This window comes from Dipodomys merriami, unplaced genomic scaffold, assembly GCF_024711535.1.
Source record: "Dipodomys merriami isolate MVZ:Mamm:240054 unplaced genomic scaffold, mDipMer1.0.p SCAF_19, whole genome shotgun sequence".
Classification (NCBI taxonomy): domain Eukaryota; kingdom Metazoa; phylum Chordata; class Mammalia; order Rodentia; family Heteromyidae; genus Dipodomys; species Dipodomys merriami.
The window spans coordinates 11,596,813-11,620,058 of NW_027203270.1; the positions used below are offsets into that span (position 1 = coordinate 11,596,813).

General features: G+C 37.5%; 3 protein-coding genes across 13 annotated transcripts in view; 2 read left to right on the plus strand and 1 right to left on the minus strand.

Annotated features, from left to right (window-relative positions):
* The window catches only part of Nf1 (neurofibromin 1), a 244,947-nt gene that overhangs the window by 48,532 nt on the left and 173,169 nt on the right, over nucleotides 1-23,246 (minus strand). The window lies entirely within an intron of this gene.
* Evi2a (ecotropic viral integration site 2A) lies at nucleotides 1,490-6,959 on the plus strand. Its single transcript, XM_070027257.1, has 2 exons — nucleotides 1,490-1,693; nucleotides 4,029-6,959. Exon 2 carries the CDS (start codon nucleotides 4,044-4,046, stop codon nucleotides 4,740-4,742), a length of 699 nt encoding a protein of 232 aa, XP_069883358.1. The 5' UTR covers nucleotides 1,490-1,693; nucleotides 4,029-4,043; the 3' UTR covers nucleotides 4,743-6,959.
* On the plus strand, nucleotides 5,053-22,955 carry Evi2b (ecotropic viral integration site 2B). Its single transcript, XM_070026878.1, has 3 exons — nucleotides 5,053-5,098; nucleotides 9,759-9,911; nucleotides 18,677-22,955. Exons 1-3 carry the CDS (start codon nucleotides 5,053-5,055, stop codon nucleotides 19,981-19,983), a joined length of 1,506 nt encoding a protein of 501 aa, XP_069882979.1. The 3' UTR covers nucleotides 19,984-22,955.

The window sequence follows — 23,246 nt, forward strand, 5'->3', positions numbered from 1 at the left end:
TCAAACAAGGATAATCTTGTCAGGGGCCCAATTCAGAGACTAGCCTTACACTGTTGGGATTTGAGACAGTTTTCCCTCTGATATTATAAAACACACACACACTCTCTCTCCTCTCTCTCTCTCTCTCTCTCTCTCTCTCTCTCTCTCTCTCTCTCTCTCTCTCTCTCTCTCTCTCTCCAAATATATAACTCTTTGAATAGATAACCCTTATCTTGGGATATAAAGGAAAAACCTGCCTTAAAACTAAGAGCAGGAGCTGAGAAATGAAGAATATAAAGCCTTGGATATATCATTTAAGTCCTAGATAAAGTCCCTCCTAATTTCAAAAATTATCCATAGACTATTCAATCATGTGAGCCAATAAATACCAATTTTGATTATGCCATATTATGATTATTAGTTTTGATTATGCCATATTAGTTCATCTGTTGCTGAAAACCAAAACAACATTAATCAACATGAGTAGCGTTGGTTACAAAGCCCTGGGGAATATGGTACTAGCATTTCCAATATAAATAATTTATATTAACTTAGGCTCAATGTTTTCTATACTTGATTACTCTGGTGATGGTACTACCAATAATGATGATAAAGGTCTTCACATCAGAGTTTTTAATCTGTTGGGAAGAAATAAAACTGTGACATATTAAGTGGCTTTCAAACAAAAGAAAAATACTTGAAATAATGAAAGATACAGGGGCAGGGAAGGTGGCTCAGTGGTAGAGTGCTTGTCTTGCATGCATGGGGTCCTGGGTTCGATTCCTCAGCACCACATAAGCAGATAAAAAGCCCGAAGTGGCACTGTGGCTCGAGTGGTAGAGTGCTAGCCTTGAGCTGAAGGAGCTGAGGGACAGCGCCCAGGCCCAGAGTTCAGGCCCCACGACCGGACACCCCCCCCCAAAAAAAAAGAAAGATACAGATTGAGCACCTCTAATCTAAAATCCCGAATCTCAAACTTTTGAGCACCAATATACCACCACAAGATGAAAATTCATACCTGTATTTGGGGAAAAAATTCTTACATACATGTAAGCTTGAAAAGAATTTCTACAGATTTCATGCATGCTAGGCAAGCACTCTACCACTAAGCTACATTCCCACTGTCTTATATAACTCAAGTTTACAAGGTAGTTTCTCAAATCATTGTTGCAGTTCCACAAATTGAAATGCCAATTATACATAACACTATTTCTATTATCTGTCAAGTATCCTAAGGGCTCCATACTCACATTTTCATTAAGTCTGTCATATACAAATAAAAATTTTAAGGAAGGCTTTACTGCTAAATTAAAGTCGCCACCTTAAAACTGCTATTGAACAATGCTAGTATATCAGTCAAAAGCATATAGCAGGCATACATAATGAACACAAAGTGAAGAGATGTTAAACAGAAAACCCTCCCTCCTCTGGAGGCGTGGATTTGTTCTACAAAGCCTCCTATCATCCCAGTGGCCCACGACACAAGTGGGAGTTTTTTCTACAGTGACATGTGCTTGAGTTGCAGCAAAAAGGAAATGTGTCATCTGTGGTTTGGTTTTGAAAGTGGAAAGCTTGCTGTATAAAATCTTTTTAACTGCAGATTTACTGTAAGTTTCAAGGTCTCAAAACATAGTCTACTTTAAATAAGAAGACAAGAAAAGAAGTGGTTTATTAAAATTACATTATAATCAGATTTGACCAAGCATTTTGTAAGGTAGGTCATAAATTTGACTTTTCTTATTCTTTTCACTTATAACTTTGTTCAAACTTGTGTTTGAGGAAGTACTTCAAAAGGTATGTAAGAATCTCGTTAACAAAACAGAATCATAAGCTACTGAAAATGTATGCTGCTTTCTTCTGTCATATGAAATTTTGTATGCAATTTAAACAGTTAGAATTGGAAAGATTTATGATTGTTAGTATGGTTTAAATTCAAGATTAGGGAAAAATCTGAACTTGGGTTTTACAAGTAAAATTCAAACGTCTGATATTTTAAAAAAGAGTTTTAAAAATATCTCTCATTACTAATGCTTGGTCATTATACACTTTATTGAAAATGTCCAGAGATTTAAAAATGTAACAACTTTTAATCACTTTGTGGCAAAATTAGAGAAGGAGAAACAGTCATCAATTCTCAGGCATTTGTAAGAATAAGAGAAAGTCTCACTCTGTCATCTGCTTGTTTATTTGGGCACGATAGTACATCTGGCTGAAGACAATTGACAGGGGGCCTATTATCTGTCTTGTGGTAAGCTCTCCTAAAATGTGCACAAATGCTATGATGCATCCTACATTGTTAATTAACTGTGACAAAAATAACACACTTTAAAATCATTTTAGCATCTAATGCAAAAGTCCACTCTCAATTAAAAGGTTGGAAATCACTAATTCAATTTAAACTTTCTTTTCAGGAAAGAATCATAAGTATCCAAAGAGTTCTATCATTCAAGTTAAAAACTGAAGCCATTATATCTTAAGTGATAATAATCCAAAAGATAATCTTGATCCTATATGCTACTTTTGTGTATGTAACCCAACATATCACACTTTCTATTCTCACTTTCTTTATTTCAATAGAATACAAAGTATTATCTACTGACAAAAGCAACTATTACTAATTTAAAAAAATACCTTGGTGTTCAAAAGCCTGACTAATAGAATGGCATCTGTGAGTTAAGAGACACAGAAGCTCAGGTACCATCCTGGACCTGTTGAATCAGAATCTGCATATGGGGGGGAAAGATTCTTCTACACGTGCAAGCTTGAAAAGAATTTCTACAAAATACACAAGGTTCTCAGCCAGTTCATTACCAAACCTCCAAATAATCCAGTTTTTGCTTTTAGTTCCCTCAAATAAACACTAAGAACAAAATACTCTTACAAAAGTAGCTCAGGACAAACAAATATTATTATAAAAGAGGTAACTTGCTAATGGTGAAAAAATATTTTCCTGCTAGATTATCAGTATCTGGAACAGATATGCCAGCTTTCCCCAAATTTCTAAATTTATGGTAGATAAGAATTTGAAATATAACTTGTCCCCTTTTTGTATAGGCTTCTAGGATGTGCTCAGCCAAAATGGAGTCTCAACTTTTGGTGTTGTTCTTGCTCACACAATACCCGTGCCACTGAATTGTGGTTCTGACTCCTGCTGAAATCTCTCAACTTTTTCAATTTTATGTTGAGACCCTTTGTAATCTTCTACTTCATACTAAGTCAAATATCTTTGTGGCATTTTTATTGTATATCTTTCTTTAGACTGTTGGAATTAGATAGATATTTTCAACAAAAATATCCTTTTTGTTGAAATTTTAGAAGTTTAGAAGAAATTTGTTTTTCTTTGTTAGGAATATCTTTACACTGAAAACACAAGCATGTTTTCCTTTTCAGAAAGTCACAGTAAGTTGAGATAAAATACAGATGAAAATGGAGAAGTAGCAACATAAAACTGCTTTCACAAATCTAGAAATGTATTTCTAAGTACTGCTTTATTATAAGTGTCAAGATAAATGCCCAAGAAGGAAAAACAAAATCAACTTGAATTTTGAAGTCTTCTTTTAGTTCTAGTTTCTTAAAAACTTCCTCTTTCCAAAAAAAGTCATTTGTATTTTCCTTTTACATATGAAGCAAAACTTTGCCACATTTTTCTACTGCAAAGATTGGTTAATGTGTGAGCTGGGAAGGTGGGGATTTCAAAAACAACAGTCCATTTTTTATTTTTGTAAAAGAAAATGAGTAAACAGTCAAAGGAGAAGCATCTGTCTCAAAGCTGAAGTCTATCATGCTGAAAGGAGAGAAAAGTATGAAAAGTAACAGTATTTAATTTGAAAAAGATATTTTTAATGCTTAACTTACAGCATCTAAACATATAATAGAAACTTAAATGATGATCTATAAATAATTTGAGACTAGGAAAGAAGGAATTCAACAGCAAATGTTAAGGCATGAGTTTATAGTTTATCTGTAATGATTGTCTTCTTATTACAAATACCAAATCTAGGAGCTATTATTCTTTCACAATTTAACAACTGATATTGCTGTCCCCACAGATTACCAGAATATTCATGGATATGGAACACATAGGACAGTACCTACATCTTGCTTTTCTGATCACAATCATTTTTCCCTTGTCAACTGGAACTAAAGCCAACCATACACAGCTGTGGGCTAGTAAGCCTACTGCCTGGGATTCAGCTATTCAAAGCAGCCCAGACACACACCAAAATGGAAACATTAACTCAAACCCTGACTTTCCTCAAGTGGATTACAAAAATAATTCTACAAATATGCCAGAAATAGCAACCTCTTCTCACATGGCATCTTTACCTTCTAAATCTCAACAGGAGCTCTATACATCTTCTGTTGTCAACAACAGTTTTCTAATAACAGAAAGCTCTGAAAACACAAGCAAAAGTCATGATGAAGTTTTTAAAGAAAATGTCTGTGCGGAAAACAACATGGCTATGCTCATTTGCTTAATTATAATTGCAGTACTTTTTCTTATCTGCACCTTTCTATTTCTATCAACTGTGGTTCTGGCAAACAAAGTCTCATCTCTCAGACGATCAAAACAAGTAGGCAAGCGCCAGCCTAGAAGCAACGGTGACTTTCTGGCAAGCAGTGGGCTCTGGCCTGCTGAATCAGACACTTGGAAAAGAGCAAAACAGCTTACAGGACCCAACCTCATGATGCAATCTCCTGGAGTGCGCACAGCTACAAGGGAAAGAACGGGTGAAGAAGGAACTGAAAAACTGACCAACTAACAGATGCTTTAGGAAATAAAAATGCAAAGTAGCTATGAGAAAGGTTATAGAGGAGAAAAACACAGTTCATTTGGAATTTAATGTCTAAGTGTTGGTCACAAAATCTAAAATTTAAAATCAAGTAGGGCAGGAAGGGAGGTGTATGCCTGCTTAATTACTTAAACTATGTATTTCTGTTTGACAATATATTGAAAAGCAAATAAAACAACCATTTGGGGAAGGGTTTAAAGCTAAACCGAGGAAACTGACTAACAGTGATAGCAAGGAATAAATGAATCTTTTCTATTCAGCAATAAGATAATTTTTACCAATGGAACTGAACTTTGAAAAGTTTCAGTATGTCCTTAGAGCCAAGAGTATGCTTTAATATCAAACAGAAGTAAAATTCCTAATGTGCAGAGCTGAACTGTATAAATTAATGGTAACCTTTGATTAGATCTGGCATAATTCATACTAGCTCTTATATCAATGTAGTTAATTTCATGCTACATCCTTCATTTTCATACACGGTTATACGAAAGAAAGTGCTTTACTACTATAAATATTAAAACCATTCTGCATAAATTAAGATCATTAGCATAAAACTAACCATGCATATTTGTATTTTATTGTCTTAGAACACATTATAATGATCTATAAGAAATAAAGGCACATCAGAAGGCTAAGCATAAGTCTGAAGTATGAATTAGCATGTAAGAATAACATGTCTTTGAAATAAATGCTGCTTATTGGATCATTAGTAACAAGTACCTGGGGGGCGATGCACATCTGTAATCCTGCACTTGAGAAGCTGAGGCAGGAGGATCACTAAGCCAAATGGTAAGACTGTCTCAACCACTGCCAACAAACAAAAATACCAAATATCCTAAGCTTGGTTACTATTTGAACTTCAAGGATGCCAAGTGAATTAATAAAAGATAAATTTTCATTTTTATTATCCAATGTGATATCAACAAAGGAAAATGGGGTATGTTTGTATCTGTGCTCAGGTTTGAAAAATTACAAAGTCTATTCAAGATAATTGTTTAGCTTGAATCCAAGTACAGTAAAAACTTAGAGTCAAGTCAAGCCTTCCATCTCAATTAGTTACATTTAAAAAATGTGTTTGGTTCTGGGTTTTATTCCTCAGTATCACATAAGCAGAAAAAAGCCAGAAGTGGCATTGTGGTTCAAGTGCTAAGGCACTAGCATTGAGCTGAAGAGCTGAGGGACATCGTCCAGGCCCAGAGTTCAGCCCCCATGACTGACAAAAGTGTTTGGGTGCCGGGCGCTGGTGGCTCACACCTGTAATCCTAGCTACTCAGGAGGCTGAGATCTGAGGATCGCGGTTCAAAGCCAGCCAGGGCAGGAGAGACCGAGAGACTCCTATCTCCAATAAACCACCAGAAAACAGGAAGTGGCGCTATAGCTCAAGTGGTAGAGCGCTCGCCTTGAGCTGAAGAGCTGAGGGACAGCGCTCAGGCCCAGAGTTCAAGTCCCACAACCGACCAAAAAAAAAAAAAAAAAAAGTGTTTGGGTGAAGTTATGATAAGGCAATATAGCAAATTTTTCCATTTGGAAATCAATCCATGGCCTGAATCTTGTAATGCAAGAAGATAAAGGTTGAATTTTAATCACAATAAAAAATAAATAACAAGCTAGGCACTGGTGGCTCACACCTGTAATCCTAGCTACTCAGGAGGCTGAGATCTGAGGTTCATGGTTCAAAGCCAGCCAGGGCAGAAAAGTCCACGAGACTCTGATCTCCAATAAAACACTAGAAAACTGGAAGCGGCTCTGTGGCTCAAGAGGTAGAGTGCCTGCCTTGAGCTGAAGAGCACAGGGACAGTGCCCAGGCCCAGAGTTCAAGAACCACAACCAACAAAACAAAACAAACAAACAAACAAGCTGTTTGGATGATGTATATACAAGTTTCCAGACTGAGTCTTGGTAGTAAGCATGTGTTTTGGGATCCACATAGCTTATTATGAGCCTGACCTTGAAAATTTACAGTCTTTGTGTGCCTCAGTTTTCCCACAGGTCAAGTGGAAATAGTAATACAGATTACCACGATCACTTATGAAGATCACTAAATTAGCTAATATTGATGAAGCTCTTAGAACAATGCATAGTTCATAAAAAAATAATGCTTATGTTTATTATTAATAGTGCTTTAAAATGTGGAATATTTTCAAAATATCTACTGAAATGGACTAAGGGCATACTAATTAAAAACAAAGCTACATTAAAAAATCTACATTAAAAATACTTAATGAGTAATATTTATTTTATGTTAATATGCTAGCCATTTAAAAATTATGTATTTTCCAAGTTGACCACAATTTTATCCTCCCTTCTTGAATAGTGGTTTTCACTTTGGCTACAAATCAGAATCATATGAAGGATTAATAAGACAGTAACAAATAGAACACAAACACCCATCAAGGCCTAATTCTTACACTCTCTGATCCAAATAGAATGAGGAGGAGTTTTAAGCACTGGCAATTTTTACCAAACTGCTTAGATGGTTCTGCTTCTGGCCAACAAATTTACTTCTTACAATTTCCATAACTGCATCTTTAAATGAGGTGGGAAACCCCACTAATTTATTACGTTGTTTAAAATTCTAAATAAAGCTAGTGAAGTAAAATGCTAGCAAAGTAAAACATGAAAGAATACTGATACCAATTTTGGTAACATCTAGATATCTATTTTAGATTACAAATAACTCTGGGAAGTTTTCTCACTTTATACAAATTAAAAATATGAGGTTAGACCTCAGAACTCAGGGTGATAACACACGCCCTCTTTTAATCAAGTCACATAAATACAGAGGAAACTAAAGCAAAACAGCATCTTTGTAAAAATGAAAAGTTAACTAGGAAACAATTTTCATGCTCAATATTTTCTCACCAAACAGAAAGCCTTTATTTCTTCAGAATACTTAAAATTCACTACCACTGGCTGGGAATGTAGCTTAGTGGTAGAGTGCTTGCCTTTCATGCATAAAGCCCTGGGTTCAATTCCTGATTACCCCATACATAGAAAAAGCTGAAAGTGGTGCTGTCTCAAGTGGTAGAGTGCTAGCCTTGAGCAATAAGCAGCTCAGGGACAGTGCCCAGGCCCAGAGTACAAGCCCTAGGACTGGCAAAAAACAAACAAACACCCCCCCCCCCACTACTCCTTACTACCTTGCTAGTAAATACCTATCTTCAGAATAATACTAGCAAATAATACTTCATGAACAAACACAAGTGGTTCATAAGCTGGGCGAGTCTGTGGCTCACATCTGTAATTCTAGCTACTAAAGGAGGCTGAGATCTGAGGATCGAGGTTTGAAGCCAACAGACAAATCTGTGAGACTCGTATCTCCAATTAACCAGTAAAAATCCAAAAGTAGAGGTATTGCTTAAGTAGAGAACACTAGCCTTAGGATGAAAAAGTCAAACAAGACTTTGGGGCTGAGTTTAAATCCCGGTACTAGGACATACATGCACGTGCGCACGCGCACACACACAACACACACACATACACACACGTTCATTTTCAACATTGGTAGGTATTTAAAGATGGTCAGTAAGACACTTCTGACCCAAAATTTATGTGTGTGAGTTTTTTTTTTTTAATTTTAAAAAACCACACTGCTGGGAAGGTGGCTCAGTGGTAGAGTGCTTGCCTTGCATGCATGAGGCACTGGGTTCGATTCCTCAGCACCACATAAAGCAGAAAAGGTCGGAAGTGGCACTGTGGCTCTAGCGGTAGAGTACTAGCCTTGAGCTGAAGAGCTGAGGGGCAGTGTTCAGGCCCAGAGTTCAGGTCCCACAACTGACCTAAATAAATAATAAAATAAAAAACCACACTAATTTTCTACCACTAGAAATTAGGTTTATCAACTTAATTCAGGGACTTAAAAATTTGTAACAGCTGGTATGGTGATACATACCTATATCTCAACACTTAAGAAGCCAAGGCAGAAGGACTAAGAGTTTAAGGCCAGCCTATGCTATATATGAAATGCTGTCTCAACAACAAATAGGACTAGTGGCATGGCTCAAGGGTACAGTGCCAGTTTAGAAAGTTACAAAGCTGAGTTCAAAACCCCCAGTACTGCCAAACAAATAAACTTTTATTCCTTTTATCTTAGCATTCTCTTCTTCTTCCCTTCCCTCCCCACTGCTGAACTCAGGGCCTTGAAGCTCACTAGGCAGGAACTCTAATGCTTAAGCCAAGCCTCCATCGAGCCCCTTTTACTCTAGTTATTATAGGGTCTTTTCTTTTGCCCAGGCCTGCCTGGACCAGTTTGATCATCAGGTTTATGCTTCCTGCCATAGTTGGGAAGACGTGTCTATTGAGATAAGCATCTCTGGAACTTTATCGCTCAGACTGAACTGCAGTTCTAATGATCCTCCACACCTTCCACATAGCTGAGATGATAGGTGTGTTTTACTTACTTTGCTTATTTCTTACTTAAAAAAAAAAAACTATTTAAATCTAGGGTTTAGAGTCATGCTCCCAGCACTGAAGAAATAAAAAAGAAAGAAAAAAAAGAGAAGAAAAAGTATTTGGCAAAAATAATTTAATTACACTGTTATCTGGGCTCGGCCTACATAATAAATGAGAAAAGAATAACACTGCTTACCTACCATGTGGGGGATACTTACAACTATTATTTAATTCTTACAATAACCCAATAAAGAAATTCTCCTTCAGAGGAGGAAATGGTGACTCAGAAGTATAGTGACTTGCTTAAGATCATATAAGCAAACATCATTACTTCTTCCAAAAAGAAATATCACTATGGGTTAATATCCAATGAACAATTTCCCCCAGAAAGCATAATTTTTCTTGTCAATGTTTCATTTTAAACATTTAAGTGTTATAAATCATATTACTAGAGCATCTTAAGGTTTTTTAAAATAAACATTAATTCAAAGCACTCCAATCATATAGCCCCAAATTGTGTTTCAACATGAGTTCTGTTAAGCAGTGGTACGTATCTTAGTCATTTTTGTGGCTTCCTGTTCTTCCTGTTAACAGCTATTGATAAACTTCCTCTGTTCTACAGAAACCATTTCAGTGTGCTAGAGGAGCACTTTAATCTGAATTGGACCACCCTTTTACCTTTCTTAGCCAAATCACCAAATGATCTATTAGAACAAGAATTTACCATTCTGCAAAAGAAGTTAACAGGTAAGAAAAATTTCACACATAGGCTATTTGATGTGATTTGATTTTAAAACCCAAAGAATCATTAGTATTTTTAACTTGAGTTCAATCTCGATAGTTAAAAATGTCTCTAACAGGTTTTGTGGTTTTGTTGCATAGAATTAAAAATATTCAATGTCAAGCTTGCTTTAGAGAAAAGTTTTCAACTAGGTTTTTATATTGTAAACCCTTTGAGGTCTATTCAATCAAAATATTTGTTAACCTTATTTTTGTAATTAAAAGAAACAATATACAGTCATGACAGAAGTTTAGAAAATACAACTAGATTCCGTGAGATATGACTGCATTTACAACATAAAAATATTAATTATTAAAAAGTTTAGGTATCAGGTTATATCTTGGTGCAGTAGTGCACTTACTTAGTAGAGTTATGTGGACTCCCCCATCATCACAAAGAAAAAAAAATCTAACTTGGTTTCTATAAAAACTTCTCTATCCATAATATAATCTACAGATATAAATCTTTTTCATTTTTTTAATCCCCTTTAGTTTCCATAGTAAAAATATCATCTTGCCTTCACTTAATTTAAAAAGAAATTAGATGTATACTTAATTATCAGGTTTCATTTTTATACAAATAGAATGTTATAATTAAGTAATAATGAAGACATGAAAATATTCTAATTTGTTTTAAAAGCTTCCTAAGACAAAACTGTTAAGATAAAATGGGTATACATATTCTCACATTAACTACATATCTATGTCACATATTCTTATCTGATCTTTAAAAAGGACATAAGATACAAATAAAAAGTACAAAACTGTTACTTATATATAAAATATGCGAGCAAACTGGGCAATTACAAAGTCAATTTGTCTTTTCAATAAAAATTGCGGAGTTTCAATAGGTCTATGTTTTTGAAGAATAATAAATCTCATAATGGGTGATAATCTAGTTTAACATTTCATAGATACTATGATTCTCCTAACATGTCATAGTGGCCTTTTTAGCTATTGGAGAAGCTAGAAAATATATATTTTTTAATTTCTCTAATAAAGAGTTTCCTTTTCTTTCTTTCTTTTTTTTCAGTGCTGGGGGATGAACCCAGGAATTTGCATGATAGGCAAGTGTTCTACCACTAAGCTCCAGCATCAGTGTTAATGCTGGGCTTAGTACTACACATGTCTAATACATGCAGACTCCTACCCCACTGCAAATGTGTTTAAAATGCTTATTATTTAAGACTATTTACATCTTCCTCTTCTTTAAAAAAAACTTTTTAAATATTCAGGAAAGGGCAAAATGCAAATTTAAACTTCAAAGTGCCAGCCTAAAATAATGAGGAAAATATCACAATGCGAAGGTAGTTAAATTTGGATTTTGCCTGAGATTATAAAGGCTTTCTAGAGAAGTTCCACATAAGATTATGTACAGGCAATTTGGAGTAATTAGCAGATGCGCTTCTAGGTAGTGTCAGGGAGGAAGATAAACAGGCAGGAAGTGGACACGGGAGAAGAGGGAATCTTCAGGATTCTTATAGAAGCTAGGCAAGCCTAAAATGAAGGCTAAGTGAGTTTGAGTACTCATCTACTCAAGGCCTCCAGCTTGGACAGACTAGTTCCCTGTATTGTGGATGCAGACCAATGACAGGAGTACAACTGTGTGCCTGGTTTCTCTCATCTGCATCTCTCTCTTCAAACTTCACTTTACCCACTTCTATCTTCTACAAGAACTCACTGCTCTTCCCAGACATTTGTTAACTTTTCTTTTCAATATCTTCTATCAACCGATCCTTCCCTTTCCATAAAATTTTTTCTTTCTATAAATTTTGTTTCAAAAGTGGTAAACTTAGGCCCAGTGCCAGTGGCTCATGCTTGTAATCCTAGACAGTCAGGAGGCTGAGATCTGAGGATCACAGTTCGATGCCAGCTCAGCTAAGGAAAGTCCAAGAGACTCTTATCTCCAATAAACTATTCAGAGAAAGCCTGAAGGAGAGTTGTGGCTCAAGTGATAGAGTGTTAGCCCCGCGCACTGAGAGGTTCAGGGACAGAGACTGAGTTCAAGCCCCAGGACAAGCAAAAAAAAAATTTTTTTTTTGTTTCAATTTTCTCTTTTGGGTTATTTGTTTTTCTTCTGTTATTTTTCTGTTCCACATTAAGTTTTTCTTACGATTACCTGGTCCCCACACAGAAACAATATATACTTTAGGTACAAATCATATATTTGACACTACCTTCATTACCTTTGGAAAAAAAAGTTTAATTTTTACATCTCCTACTTATTCTTCTTTAAGTCTTTGATCCTTCTTTTCTGGACTACTTTGAATTAACTAATTTGAACTAATAGATTCCAGTATTATGATGTAGAAAAACCTAGGAGGGTAAACTGGAGAAAATGGTGAGACAGTTCCAAAATGGAATTCTGTACTTAATATTGTGCTAACAAGTGAAAAATATCACAATGAAGTTTCTAACAACTTCTTACTGACATTAAGGATATAAACTACTAAAATTGATCTTACCAGCTAAACTGGGTTTCAAATTAGGTTCCTGTTTTCACCATTTCCCCTATTTCCTTTTTCAGCTAACTAAAAAGAGGAACGGTATTTTTTTTTTTTTTTTTTTTTTTTTTTGGGTCCGGTCATGGGGCCTGAACTCTGGGCCTGAGCGCTGTCCCTCAGCTCTTCAGCTCAAGGCTACCGCTCTACCACTTGAGCCACAGTGCCACTTCCGGCTTTTTTTCTTTTTGCTTATGTGGTGCTGAGGAATCGAACCCAGGGCCACTGGCATGCAAGGCAAGCGCTCTACCACTGAGCCACCTTCCCAGCCCCAGGAACGGTATTTTTAAAAAAACTAAATTATTTTAAGCAGTCACAAAAGAGGAAAACATCTTCGGCTGAAGACAATTCATGGCCTATATCTTCTGCTGCTTTGGAAAGCATTTTCTAAAATCATTTTAAAAGTGAAACATTCAAGAATAACATTTTCTAACAAAGCCCTTTTTTGGTAATCTACAAAAATAGTGAATTGGAACTGCATAGATTATTTAGTTCTCATTTCTATGCCAAAAATTCCAAATCTGTTCCTTTTTGCAAAATGAATAAAACATTTTGCAAACCAGATAAACTGAATTTACTAAGCTGCATTTGGTAGTGCATTCATCTAATCTCAGCATTTAGGAAGCTGAGGCAGGAACATCCTAAGTTCAAGGCCAGCTTGAGTTACACAGTAATAGCTCATCTTAAAAACAAGCAGAACAAAACACCCAGAATTTACTTACTTAGATTTTACCTTTTTTGCTTATACCTTGGTAGAAATCTTTTGGCAGTAATAGGGTTTGAATTCAGGGCCTTAAGCAGGCTATCAATTGGGCCATATCTCCTAGTCCTTTCTTCTGTAGTTACACACACACACACACACACACACACACACACACACACACACACACACACACACACACACACACACACACACACACACACACACACACACACACACACACACACACACACACACACACACACACACACACACACACACACACACCAATCATACACTCATGCTTGACTTGTTCTTTGACATAAGGTCTTGCAATTTTGGGGGGAGGGGTAAGGGGAAGAGGCCTTGAGCTTGGGTTAGCCTTGAACCATGCTTTCTCCATCTTTACTATCAATTAGCTGGGATTATAGGTGTGAGCCACCTCAAAGAAGTCTTAATAAAAGTGAAAAAAGAAGCTGCATTCACTTATACCGGCCAGTAGTCCTAGCTACTTGGGAGGCTGAGATCTGTAGTTCAAGGCCAGCGCAAGCAGGAAAGTCTGTGAGACTCTTATTTCCAATTAATCACAAGAAAAGCTGGAAGTAGCACACTGTGGCTCAAGTGGTAGAGTGCTTACCTTGAGCAAAAGGAGCCCAGGGACAGTGCCCAGGCCCACAGTTCAAGCCTCAGGACTGGCAAAACAAAACAAAACAACAGCAAAAACCCCACCGCAAACTGTGGGAAAAGTGAAATAGAAAGAAGAGGACTAATATGGATCAAATGTTTACTGAGTGTCTAATATGGAAGGTACTTTTACTGAAGAGGAATCAAATTATGAGGCCTGTGGGGCAGAGAAATTACATAGATCTTGGACAAATCCTTACACTTAAGTCATTTCAATTTATCTCTTGATTTGTATACCACAAAGCCATTCCTCTGAAGCCATTTAAAGGTCCAATGAAACAAAATACATACATCATCAGTGTTAAAACAACACATAGTATATGCATGCTTAGACAAGGTCCTTTTTTTTCTTCTTTTTTTTCTTTTTCTTTTCCTTTCCTAGGTCCTGCCCCTCCTCCTTCAGAATTCTCTTTAATCTTGTTTGAGATGAGAGTGATGAAAAGACAATGTGAAAAGCCAAGCAATTAAAAAAAAAAAAAAAGAGCAAATTACATGTGGGAGTAGGGCATGATATCACGATGTTCCTCCCCCCATTATTACTGTTCAGCAAGATGTGGGCATTTAGGGGCTGGGAAGGTGGCTCAGTGGTAGAGCGCTTGCCTTGCATGCCCGAGGCCCTGGGTTTGATTCCTCAGCACCACATAAGCAAAAAGAAAAAAGCCGGAAGTGGCGCTGTGGCTCAAGTGGTAGAGCGCTAGCCTTGAGCTGAAGAGCTAAGGGACATTGCCCAGGCCCAGAGTTCAGGCCACACGACCGGACCCCCCCCCAAAAAAAAAAGATGTGGGCATTTGTTCAAACACACAGAAGCAAAGGTAGCAAGAATACAAATGGATGATTCTAGGTGAAGAGTACTCAGGGAAGTAAAACTTCCATGAAACCAAAAAAAATCTCAGAATAAAAAATTGGTGGACTAAGCCAGGTGCCAGTGGCTGTTGTGCTAGCTACTTAGGAGGCTGAGGTCTGATCACAGTTAACAATCTCCAATTAACAAGAAATAAACAAGAAGTTAAATTGTCATTTAAGTAGCAGCACTAGCCTCAGCAAAAAAGCTAAAAAGCTAAGGGATAGCATGCAGACCCTACGTTCAAGCACTGGTATTGGTGAACACTGTGTGAACACACACACACAAAAAATTGGTTGACTCAAAATTGCTAAAAGTTGGTGGCCCAGGTATAAAAAACAAACAAAAACCCCTAACCTAAACTGTGTGAAAAAAATGAACAGCTAATTAAACAATAAAAAACAAAAAGAGCTGGGCACCAGTGGTTCACGCCTATAATCTTAGCTACTCAGGAAGCTGAGATCTGAGGATCACAGTTCAAAACCAGCCCGGGCAGGAAAGTCCGTGAGACTCTTATCTCCAATAAATCACCAGAAAACCAGAAGTGGTGCTGTGGCACAAGTCGTAAAGTGCTCACCTTGAGCTGAAGAGCTGAGGGACAGTGCTCAGGCCCAGAGTTCAAGCCCCACGACTGACCAAAAAAAGGAGAATTCAAACAGTTGTGCAAGATAAAGACAGATACAGATATGCAATCAGAAGGGCAAAAACGGATAGACTTGGAAAAAAAGAATACATCCATAGAGTGAAAAACAGCATAATTAAGAGTGTTTAGGGTAAAAAATGTGTATTTGGAAAGTATGAAAAGAAGAAAAGTCAGTTTAGAAGTCTTATCTCAACAGCAATGGGAAACCCTCAAGCAAGGGAGCACTTAAGGTAATTCATCATAAGCAGGAATTCTAATGAGAACTTTAAAGTAAGGCTTAACACACCATGGAGAAAAGAGAGACAGACAACATGGAAATCAATCGTGTATTTTTTTCCTTACTAAAATGGGGCAATTTTGGAATGCACTTGCAATATCACTCAGCAGGTGAAAATGGGAGGAAGGAGAGTTTGAGCCCAGCCTCAAAACATAGCTAGTTCAAGTCTAGCTTGGGCTATATAGTGAAACCCTGTCTCAAAAGCAAAACAAAACAAAACAAAAACCCACAAAGAACACTCATCCCCAAAAAGATGGGGTCTCATTTTATTATCACTGCTTTACCAGTAGTAGAGGGATAACCAATGAAAACTACTCAAAGCATGAAAGTCTACTTTTCTTTTTCTGCCTATCTTGAGGCTTGAATTCAGAGCCTGGGTACTGTCCCCGAGCTTTTTTTGCTCAAGGCTAGCACTCTACCACTTGAGCCACAGTACCACTTGTGGCTTTTTCTGCTTATGTGGTACTAAGGAATCAAACCCAGGGCTTCATGCATGCTAGACAAGCACTCTACCACTAAGCCACATTCCCAGCCCAGAAAGTCTACTTTTAAAATCTTTAATTGTGCCTTGGAACAGAACAACAAATGTCTCTTTGATAAATCTACAGATTAATTTTAGTTTTTTATCATATATAACATTGAGGTTTTGCTTTCCTTAATGTTAAGAAATAACTAATAGTTACCCCCACTGTGTTTGGTATAGTACAAAACAAGTATACTCAGAGCTAAAAGTTGTCTTGGTATAGCTCTTCACTTTAAAGTAAGGCAGAAGTGAACAGATTGTGTGACTACTCTCATGGCTTAATAGGTAGTAAGGTGGCAGAAGCAGAACCAGAACTTAATTCTTCAAGTTTTACTCTCTGCCACATCCACAAAAAACCCCAATGTGCTTCCTTTTTCATGCCTGTTTGTTCATCCCAAATGGATCATTCCTTTGCTAACTTAGTTCTTACAGACCTTTTAAGATTCAGTTCCAGTTTTAAGTCTCTGGGAAACTGACCCTGAAACCTGTCCAGGCTAGATTAGTTCCACTATGTACCCCTGAGTAACGTTGTGAGGAAACATCAAATGACTGTAATTATTTTTTCCTGGTATTTCAACCACAAGAATATGAACCACTTGAAACTATTTTTTATGTTAAACCTAGCCAGAACCTGACAAAAATCTAGTGGTCACTAATACATGACTAAAAGTAGCAATATGCTTACTTGACTATGACTTGACCAGATTCAGGGATCACTAAGATTCTGACCCTAAGAGTTGAACTGATTCTTTTTAAAACTATGGGATATAAGAACACAGTTGCTAGATCGTGAGGTCTACACAAAAATTACTAATACAATAAACTGTGTATAAGAACCTTAGTGGTGGGGCTGGGAAGGTGGCTCAGTAGTAGAGTGCTTGCCTTGCATGAATGAGGCCCTGGGTTTGATTCCTCAGCACCACATAAGCAGAAAAAGCTGGAAGAGTCAGAGTGCTAGCTAGCCTTGAGCTAAAGAGCTGAGGGACAGCGCCCAGGCCCAGAGTTCAGGCCCCATAACCCCCCCCCAAAAAAAGAATCTTAGTGGTATGAATAACCAAAATATCAATTTCATTAGAGTAATCAGTTTTGAAGTGAAGATGGATTCCATTTTTAAACATGTCAAATTTGCTGATAGTGATATGTATGTACACACACACACACACACACACACACACACACACACACACACACACACACACACACACACACACACACACACACACACACACACACACACACACACACACACACACACTAACCACCAAGGAGCATACAAATGGACTTAAAAAAAAGAAGATTTAGTTTGGTTATGTAGACCTGGGAGTTATGGCATAGAAGGTCTGAAGAAGAGTTTTTTTTTTTTCCCCCTGGTCCTGGACTTTTGTGTTCAAGGCTAGTGCTCTACCACTTGAGCTACACTCCATACACTCCATTTCTGGCTTTTTTGGTAGTTTTAGTAGAGATAAGAATCTCACAGACTTTTCTGCCTGGGCTGGCTTCAAACTGTTATCCTCAGATCTCAGCCTCCTAGTAGCTAGGATTGTAGGCTTGAGCCACCAGTGCCCAGTGAAAGAAAATCTTTGACTAATAAAGTAGATAACTGCAGATCGGGAGTTATGTCATGAAGATGTGAAGAAAACACAAAGAAAAATTTTGAAACAGAATAGATAAGGGTGATTACTGAGTATCAACTATCTATGAGAGGCATAAAGGAGAGTAGTGGAAGGTCATGGTTGTCTTACAAAGAGCTAGTCAAATATTAGTGAAGGAATAGTCAACTATGTCCAATGGTGAAGAAAGGGGAAAGAGAAAAGTAAGGACAATAGGATTATGGTAGCAGATTGTCACTGGTATTCCTCCAGGTAACAGGATCATTTGTAGGAACAGAGGGTAAAAAGAACAAGTACCCGGACCTAGCACACTGAACTATGCACTTAAGAAGTATGAGCTGAGCTGAGGAGTTAATACTGTTAATAATGTTAAGGAGAGAGGGGCCACAGAGTCAAATACAGATCCAAGGATTAGGAGACCACTGCCCAGGAGGTCCAAATGCTCCATAATGAGTTGGACTATACAAGATTTGTTTATAGTAACCTATGGTGAGTCAAATGTAAATTAGCATAGTAAATACAAATCAGGTGTCTACCTGCTTTTTATGTCAGTCATTCTAATGATAGTCAACGTAGGAGAAGGTAGAAGGGAAAAAGAAAAGATGGAAATTGAATACTTTTGAAACATATTGCAAGTATGTATGAAAACAGTATAAAGAACCTCAATAAGAGTTTTTGATCAATACGGGGACAGTGATATAGAGGATGAGATTAATTGGAATATATTGTAAATATGTGTGAAAATAATTAAATTTAATTAACAATGATCCCCCATTTCAGTATAACTGATATAATAAAAAAAGAAAAACAAATGTAATTTGACATCAAATGATATGTCTTTTTTCTTTCTTTTGTTGTAAAACCACTGGTAAGGAAGAAATATTCTAAAATGGATCACAAATATTTCATCATAATTTTGTTTTGTGAATACATGAACAATGTATTTTTCTCAGAGACAAAGGCCATACCAGAAAAGGAGCCACAATCTGCTTTAATTACATCATCAGTGCCATATATCTCAACTAATTCTCAAAACACAACAGGAAATGCTTTGGATCAACTAACACAATTCAACAACATTTCTTCTGGACAACCAATATCACCTGCCAAAATCAACGCTGAACAACCAACACCGGCTATTTATGTTTCTTCTGGGAAGCCAGCAGCTCACACTTCTGGACAACCTGACAACATCATCAGTCTACCAATTCCAACCATCAATACCTCCTTTCTACAAACAGCACCGCCTGTGTTCACCTCTGCTAGACAACTACCACATTCTCCCCATACTTCCACCAAACAATCACTGGATGTCTTCACTCCCTCTCAACAATCACCATTACTTGTTTATAACTCTTCTAAAACACCAGTGCTACCAACTGTTCATAATCTATCCATACAGCCAACATCAACTGTTTACTTACCTAAGACTATCAATGTACCGAGGAATACACCAGTGTTCACCTCAAAACCTACCAGTAACAAAAGAACTCCACATAAAACTAATTATAATGCAATAGCTGCTATATTAATTGGTATAATTCTGATTTCTATGTTGGTAGCTATACTGATGATCATCCTATGGAAATGTTTGAGAAAACCAGTGTTAAGGGACCAAAATTGGGCAGGTAGATCTCCATTTGCTGATGGAGAAACTCCTGACATATGTATGGATAACATTAGAGAAAATGAAATATCCACAAAACACACATCAATTGTTTCACTTATGACCTGGAAACCAAACAAAAGCACACATATAGTAGATGATTTAGCAGCTAAGTTGTTTGAATCAAGTGAAAATATTGGAGATGCCAATTCCAAAACAGACAAAATAAAAGAGCCAGGAACTGGCACATCAGAGGACAGTGCTGACCGATCAACTATTGGTACTGCAGTTTCTTCTTCAGATGATGCAGATCTGCCTCTTCCACCACTTCATTTTGTTGATGTGGAAGGACAAGACAGGAACCAGTCAGACAAACCCACAACAACTACATCTTCTTGTGCAAATGATTCTACTTATCTTCAACCATCTCTGGACAGTCTAAATCAAGCCTATGAAGTTGATAATTCTGAGAACAAACAACCATTTCCATCACACTCTGACTTACTTAACTTGCCCTTGCCACCAGATTTTATCAAGAGTCAAGAAGATTTCAACAATGAGATCCAATGTCAGGAGTTCTCTATTCTTCCTGCCTCTGATCAAGATCTTACTGAATCCTTGCCACTGCCACCGCCACCTGAAGAACTGTTGTAAATACTTTTTGGCTTGTCTTCCATCCATGAATCCATCTTTTATTGTTCTTTGTATGATGACAATATAAAATGAAAACTGTAGCCAATTCTGACTTCTACTCAGGAACTACCTGAAATGTGCTCAAAGCTTGTATGTGTAAGCAGAATGTTTTTCTGTATTACAGAGAGGGGTTTTTTAGCTATAGTGTTTCTCTTTTCTGAACTCAGGGCCTGGGTGCTGTTCCTGAGCTTCTTTTGCTAAAGGCTAGTGCTTTACCACTTTAGCCACAGTTCTACTTTTGGCTTCTACTGAATAGTTTATTGGAGATAACAATCTCAGTGACTTTCCTGCCAGGCTGGCTTCAAACCACAATCCTCAGATCTCAGTTTCCTCAGTAGTGAAAATTATAGGCCTGAGCCACCAGCACATAGCTACAGTATATCTTAAAGAACTGTATATTTTGCACAGAGCATGATAGAAGTCAATTGGAAATCAGTAATACATATACTTAATATTACCAGTAGATTTGTTTCCTGTAAAGTTGCATATAAACTTGAAAAATAAAGTTTTATTTTTCTATCTCAAACTTTGGCATGGAGAAGAATAAAAGATACATTCTTCAAGTTTTAAATGAACACTTAGTTCATGAAGTCTTAAGGGAGTGAGGGACTAAGTTTAAGGTTTGGGGGTGGGGGGTTGTTTTTTGTTGTTTTTAAATGCCAGTACTGAGGCTTGAACTCAAGGCCTCATGTTCTTGCTTGGCTTTATTTGCTCAAGGCTGGCACTCCACCACCTGAGCCACACTTGCAGTTTGAGTTTTTTTTTTTTTGGTGCCAGTCCTGGGGTTTCAACTCAGGGCCTGGACACTGTCCTTGAGCTTTTTGCTAAAGGTTAGTGTTCTACCACAGCTCGACTTCCAACTTTTCTGGTGCTTAATTGGAGATAAGATTCTCACAAACTTTCTTGTCTAGGCTTTGAACTATGATCCTTAGACCTCAGCCTCCTGAATAGCTATGATTATAGGCCTGAACTATTTGCACCTAGGTTTAGTTTGTTTTTAACTCATCTTTTTTTTTTTGGGGGGGGGTTGGTCATGGGGCTTGAACTCTGGGCCTGGGTGCTCTTCAGCTCTTCAGCTCAAGGCTAGTGCTCTACCACTTGAGCCACAGTATCACTTCTGGTTTTCTGTTGGTTTATTGGAGATAAGAATTTCATGGACTTTCCTGCCAGGGCTGGCTTTGAGCCGTGATCCTCAGGTCTCAGACTCCTGAGTAGCTAGGATTACAGGCATGAGCCACCAGATAATTTAAGCATGGCTTAAATTATCTTTTATTATCTTTTAAATGTACAATTTCATCATTAACCTCATTACCTGACAACTGATCTTTGTGAAATACCCGAACAGTTATAGGCCAAACCTGTCAAAGTCTAACTTGTGGAGATTTCAACTTGTAACTACAGAAGTTCTTCTTTGTCCATCAAGCGCATAATTAACCTTTGAGATCCTCTTACAGTTTTGGGATTTTTCAAATGAAATACAGCATGTTTATGTAGCATTAGTGGTCAAGAAATTAACAAAGCTGCATCTATAATCATAGCCAGGGACTTCACATACAATGCTTATCCATTGATCTTCAGGTCTCCCTTCCTGACAATTAACACTTAGTGCAGAAGTACTTTCTTGAACTTTGTAAGCATGATGTTTATCATATTACATTAGTTCTTTCTAACACATTAAAATGTTTCTTTCATGTATTTTTCAAACTTACCACTTTTAATTTTTACAGCAAGCAATCAGGAGTTTAAGAATTTCTCCTTATTCTTTTGAATTTAAGTATTTGAGCAAGGGTAAATGGGATACTTTTGTCTTTGAAATGTCTTCAATAATCTTTTTTTGTTTGTTGTCCAAGACCAGGCCTTGAACTCAGTATCTGATGCTTTTGCTCATTGGTTGGCTGACACTCTACCACCTGAACCATACTTCCAATCACAACTTGCATCATCTTAACCCACCTCATTTCACATATGAAGGGCTCTTTTCACAACTTTGCTCCTTTCCACCATCTTTTTTCCTGTCCTTTTGAAGGATGGGAATTAGGAAATACTCTTACTCCAGATGCTGGTGGTTCAGGCCTGGAATCCTAGCTACTCAAGAAGCTAAGATCTAAGGATTGAAATTCAAAGCCAGACTGAGCAGAAAAGTCTGTAAAACTATCTACAATAAACCAGCAAAAAAGCCAAGTGAGGGCATGAGGTCCTGAGTTTAAGCCCCACTACTGAAAACAAGGGAGGGTGTGTGTGTGTGGGGGGGTAATTACACGACACTTTTAAATGTTAAAACCACCAAAAAATATTAAAAGATATGTGCAAACTAGGAAAAAAATAATTGTACATTTAATCAAGATAAAGTGCTAATGTCCTTAATAATTAAAATTCTCCCAAATAGGGTAGGGGAAATGATAAATAGTTGTAAAACAAAACAAAAAGAGTCAAAAAGAGTCCTATTTCTTTGAGAATTTCACAATAAAGTTTGAATAGTATGTATGGCCCTAAACTTGAAATGAGAAACATTGTCACTACTATCATTGTGTTAGTATTATATACATTCAGACCATCTGAACATGATACAGATTAAACCCAAATTTTTTTTAATCTATCAGCTAATGAAACAATGCATCCTTTCAAATACAAACACCAGGAAAGATATCAGGAATTGGTAACTACTTCCACACTTGTATAGCGAGGCTTCCTAAAATTAAAGAAAATGAAGTGCTTGCTGGGAGCCAGTGACCCATGCCTGTAATCCTAGCTACTCAGGAGGCTTAGATCTGAGAATCATGATTCAAAGCCAGCCCGGGCAAGACAGTCTGTAAGACTCTTACCTCCAATGAACTACTCAGAAAAAGCTGGAAGTGGCATTATAGCTCAAGAGGTAGAGCACTAGCCCTGAGCACAAAGAGGCTCAGGGACAGAGCCATGTCCCTGAGTTCAAACCCCAGGAGCAGGGCGGGGGGGGGGGGGGAAGCAACTATGCTTGGTAAATTGATATTTAGTCAAAACTCTTTTTTTTGGGGGGGGGGTCCGGTCGTGGGGCCTGAACTCTGGGCCTGAGCACTGTCCCTCAGCTCTTCAGCTCAAGGCTAGCGCTCTACCACTTGAGCCACAGCGCCACTTCTGGCTTTTTTCTTTTTGCTTATGAGGTGCTGAAGAATCGAACCCAGGGCCTCAGGCATGCAAGGCAAGCGCTCTACCACTGAGCCAACTTCCCAGCCCTAATCAAAACT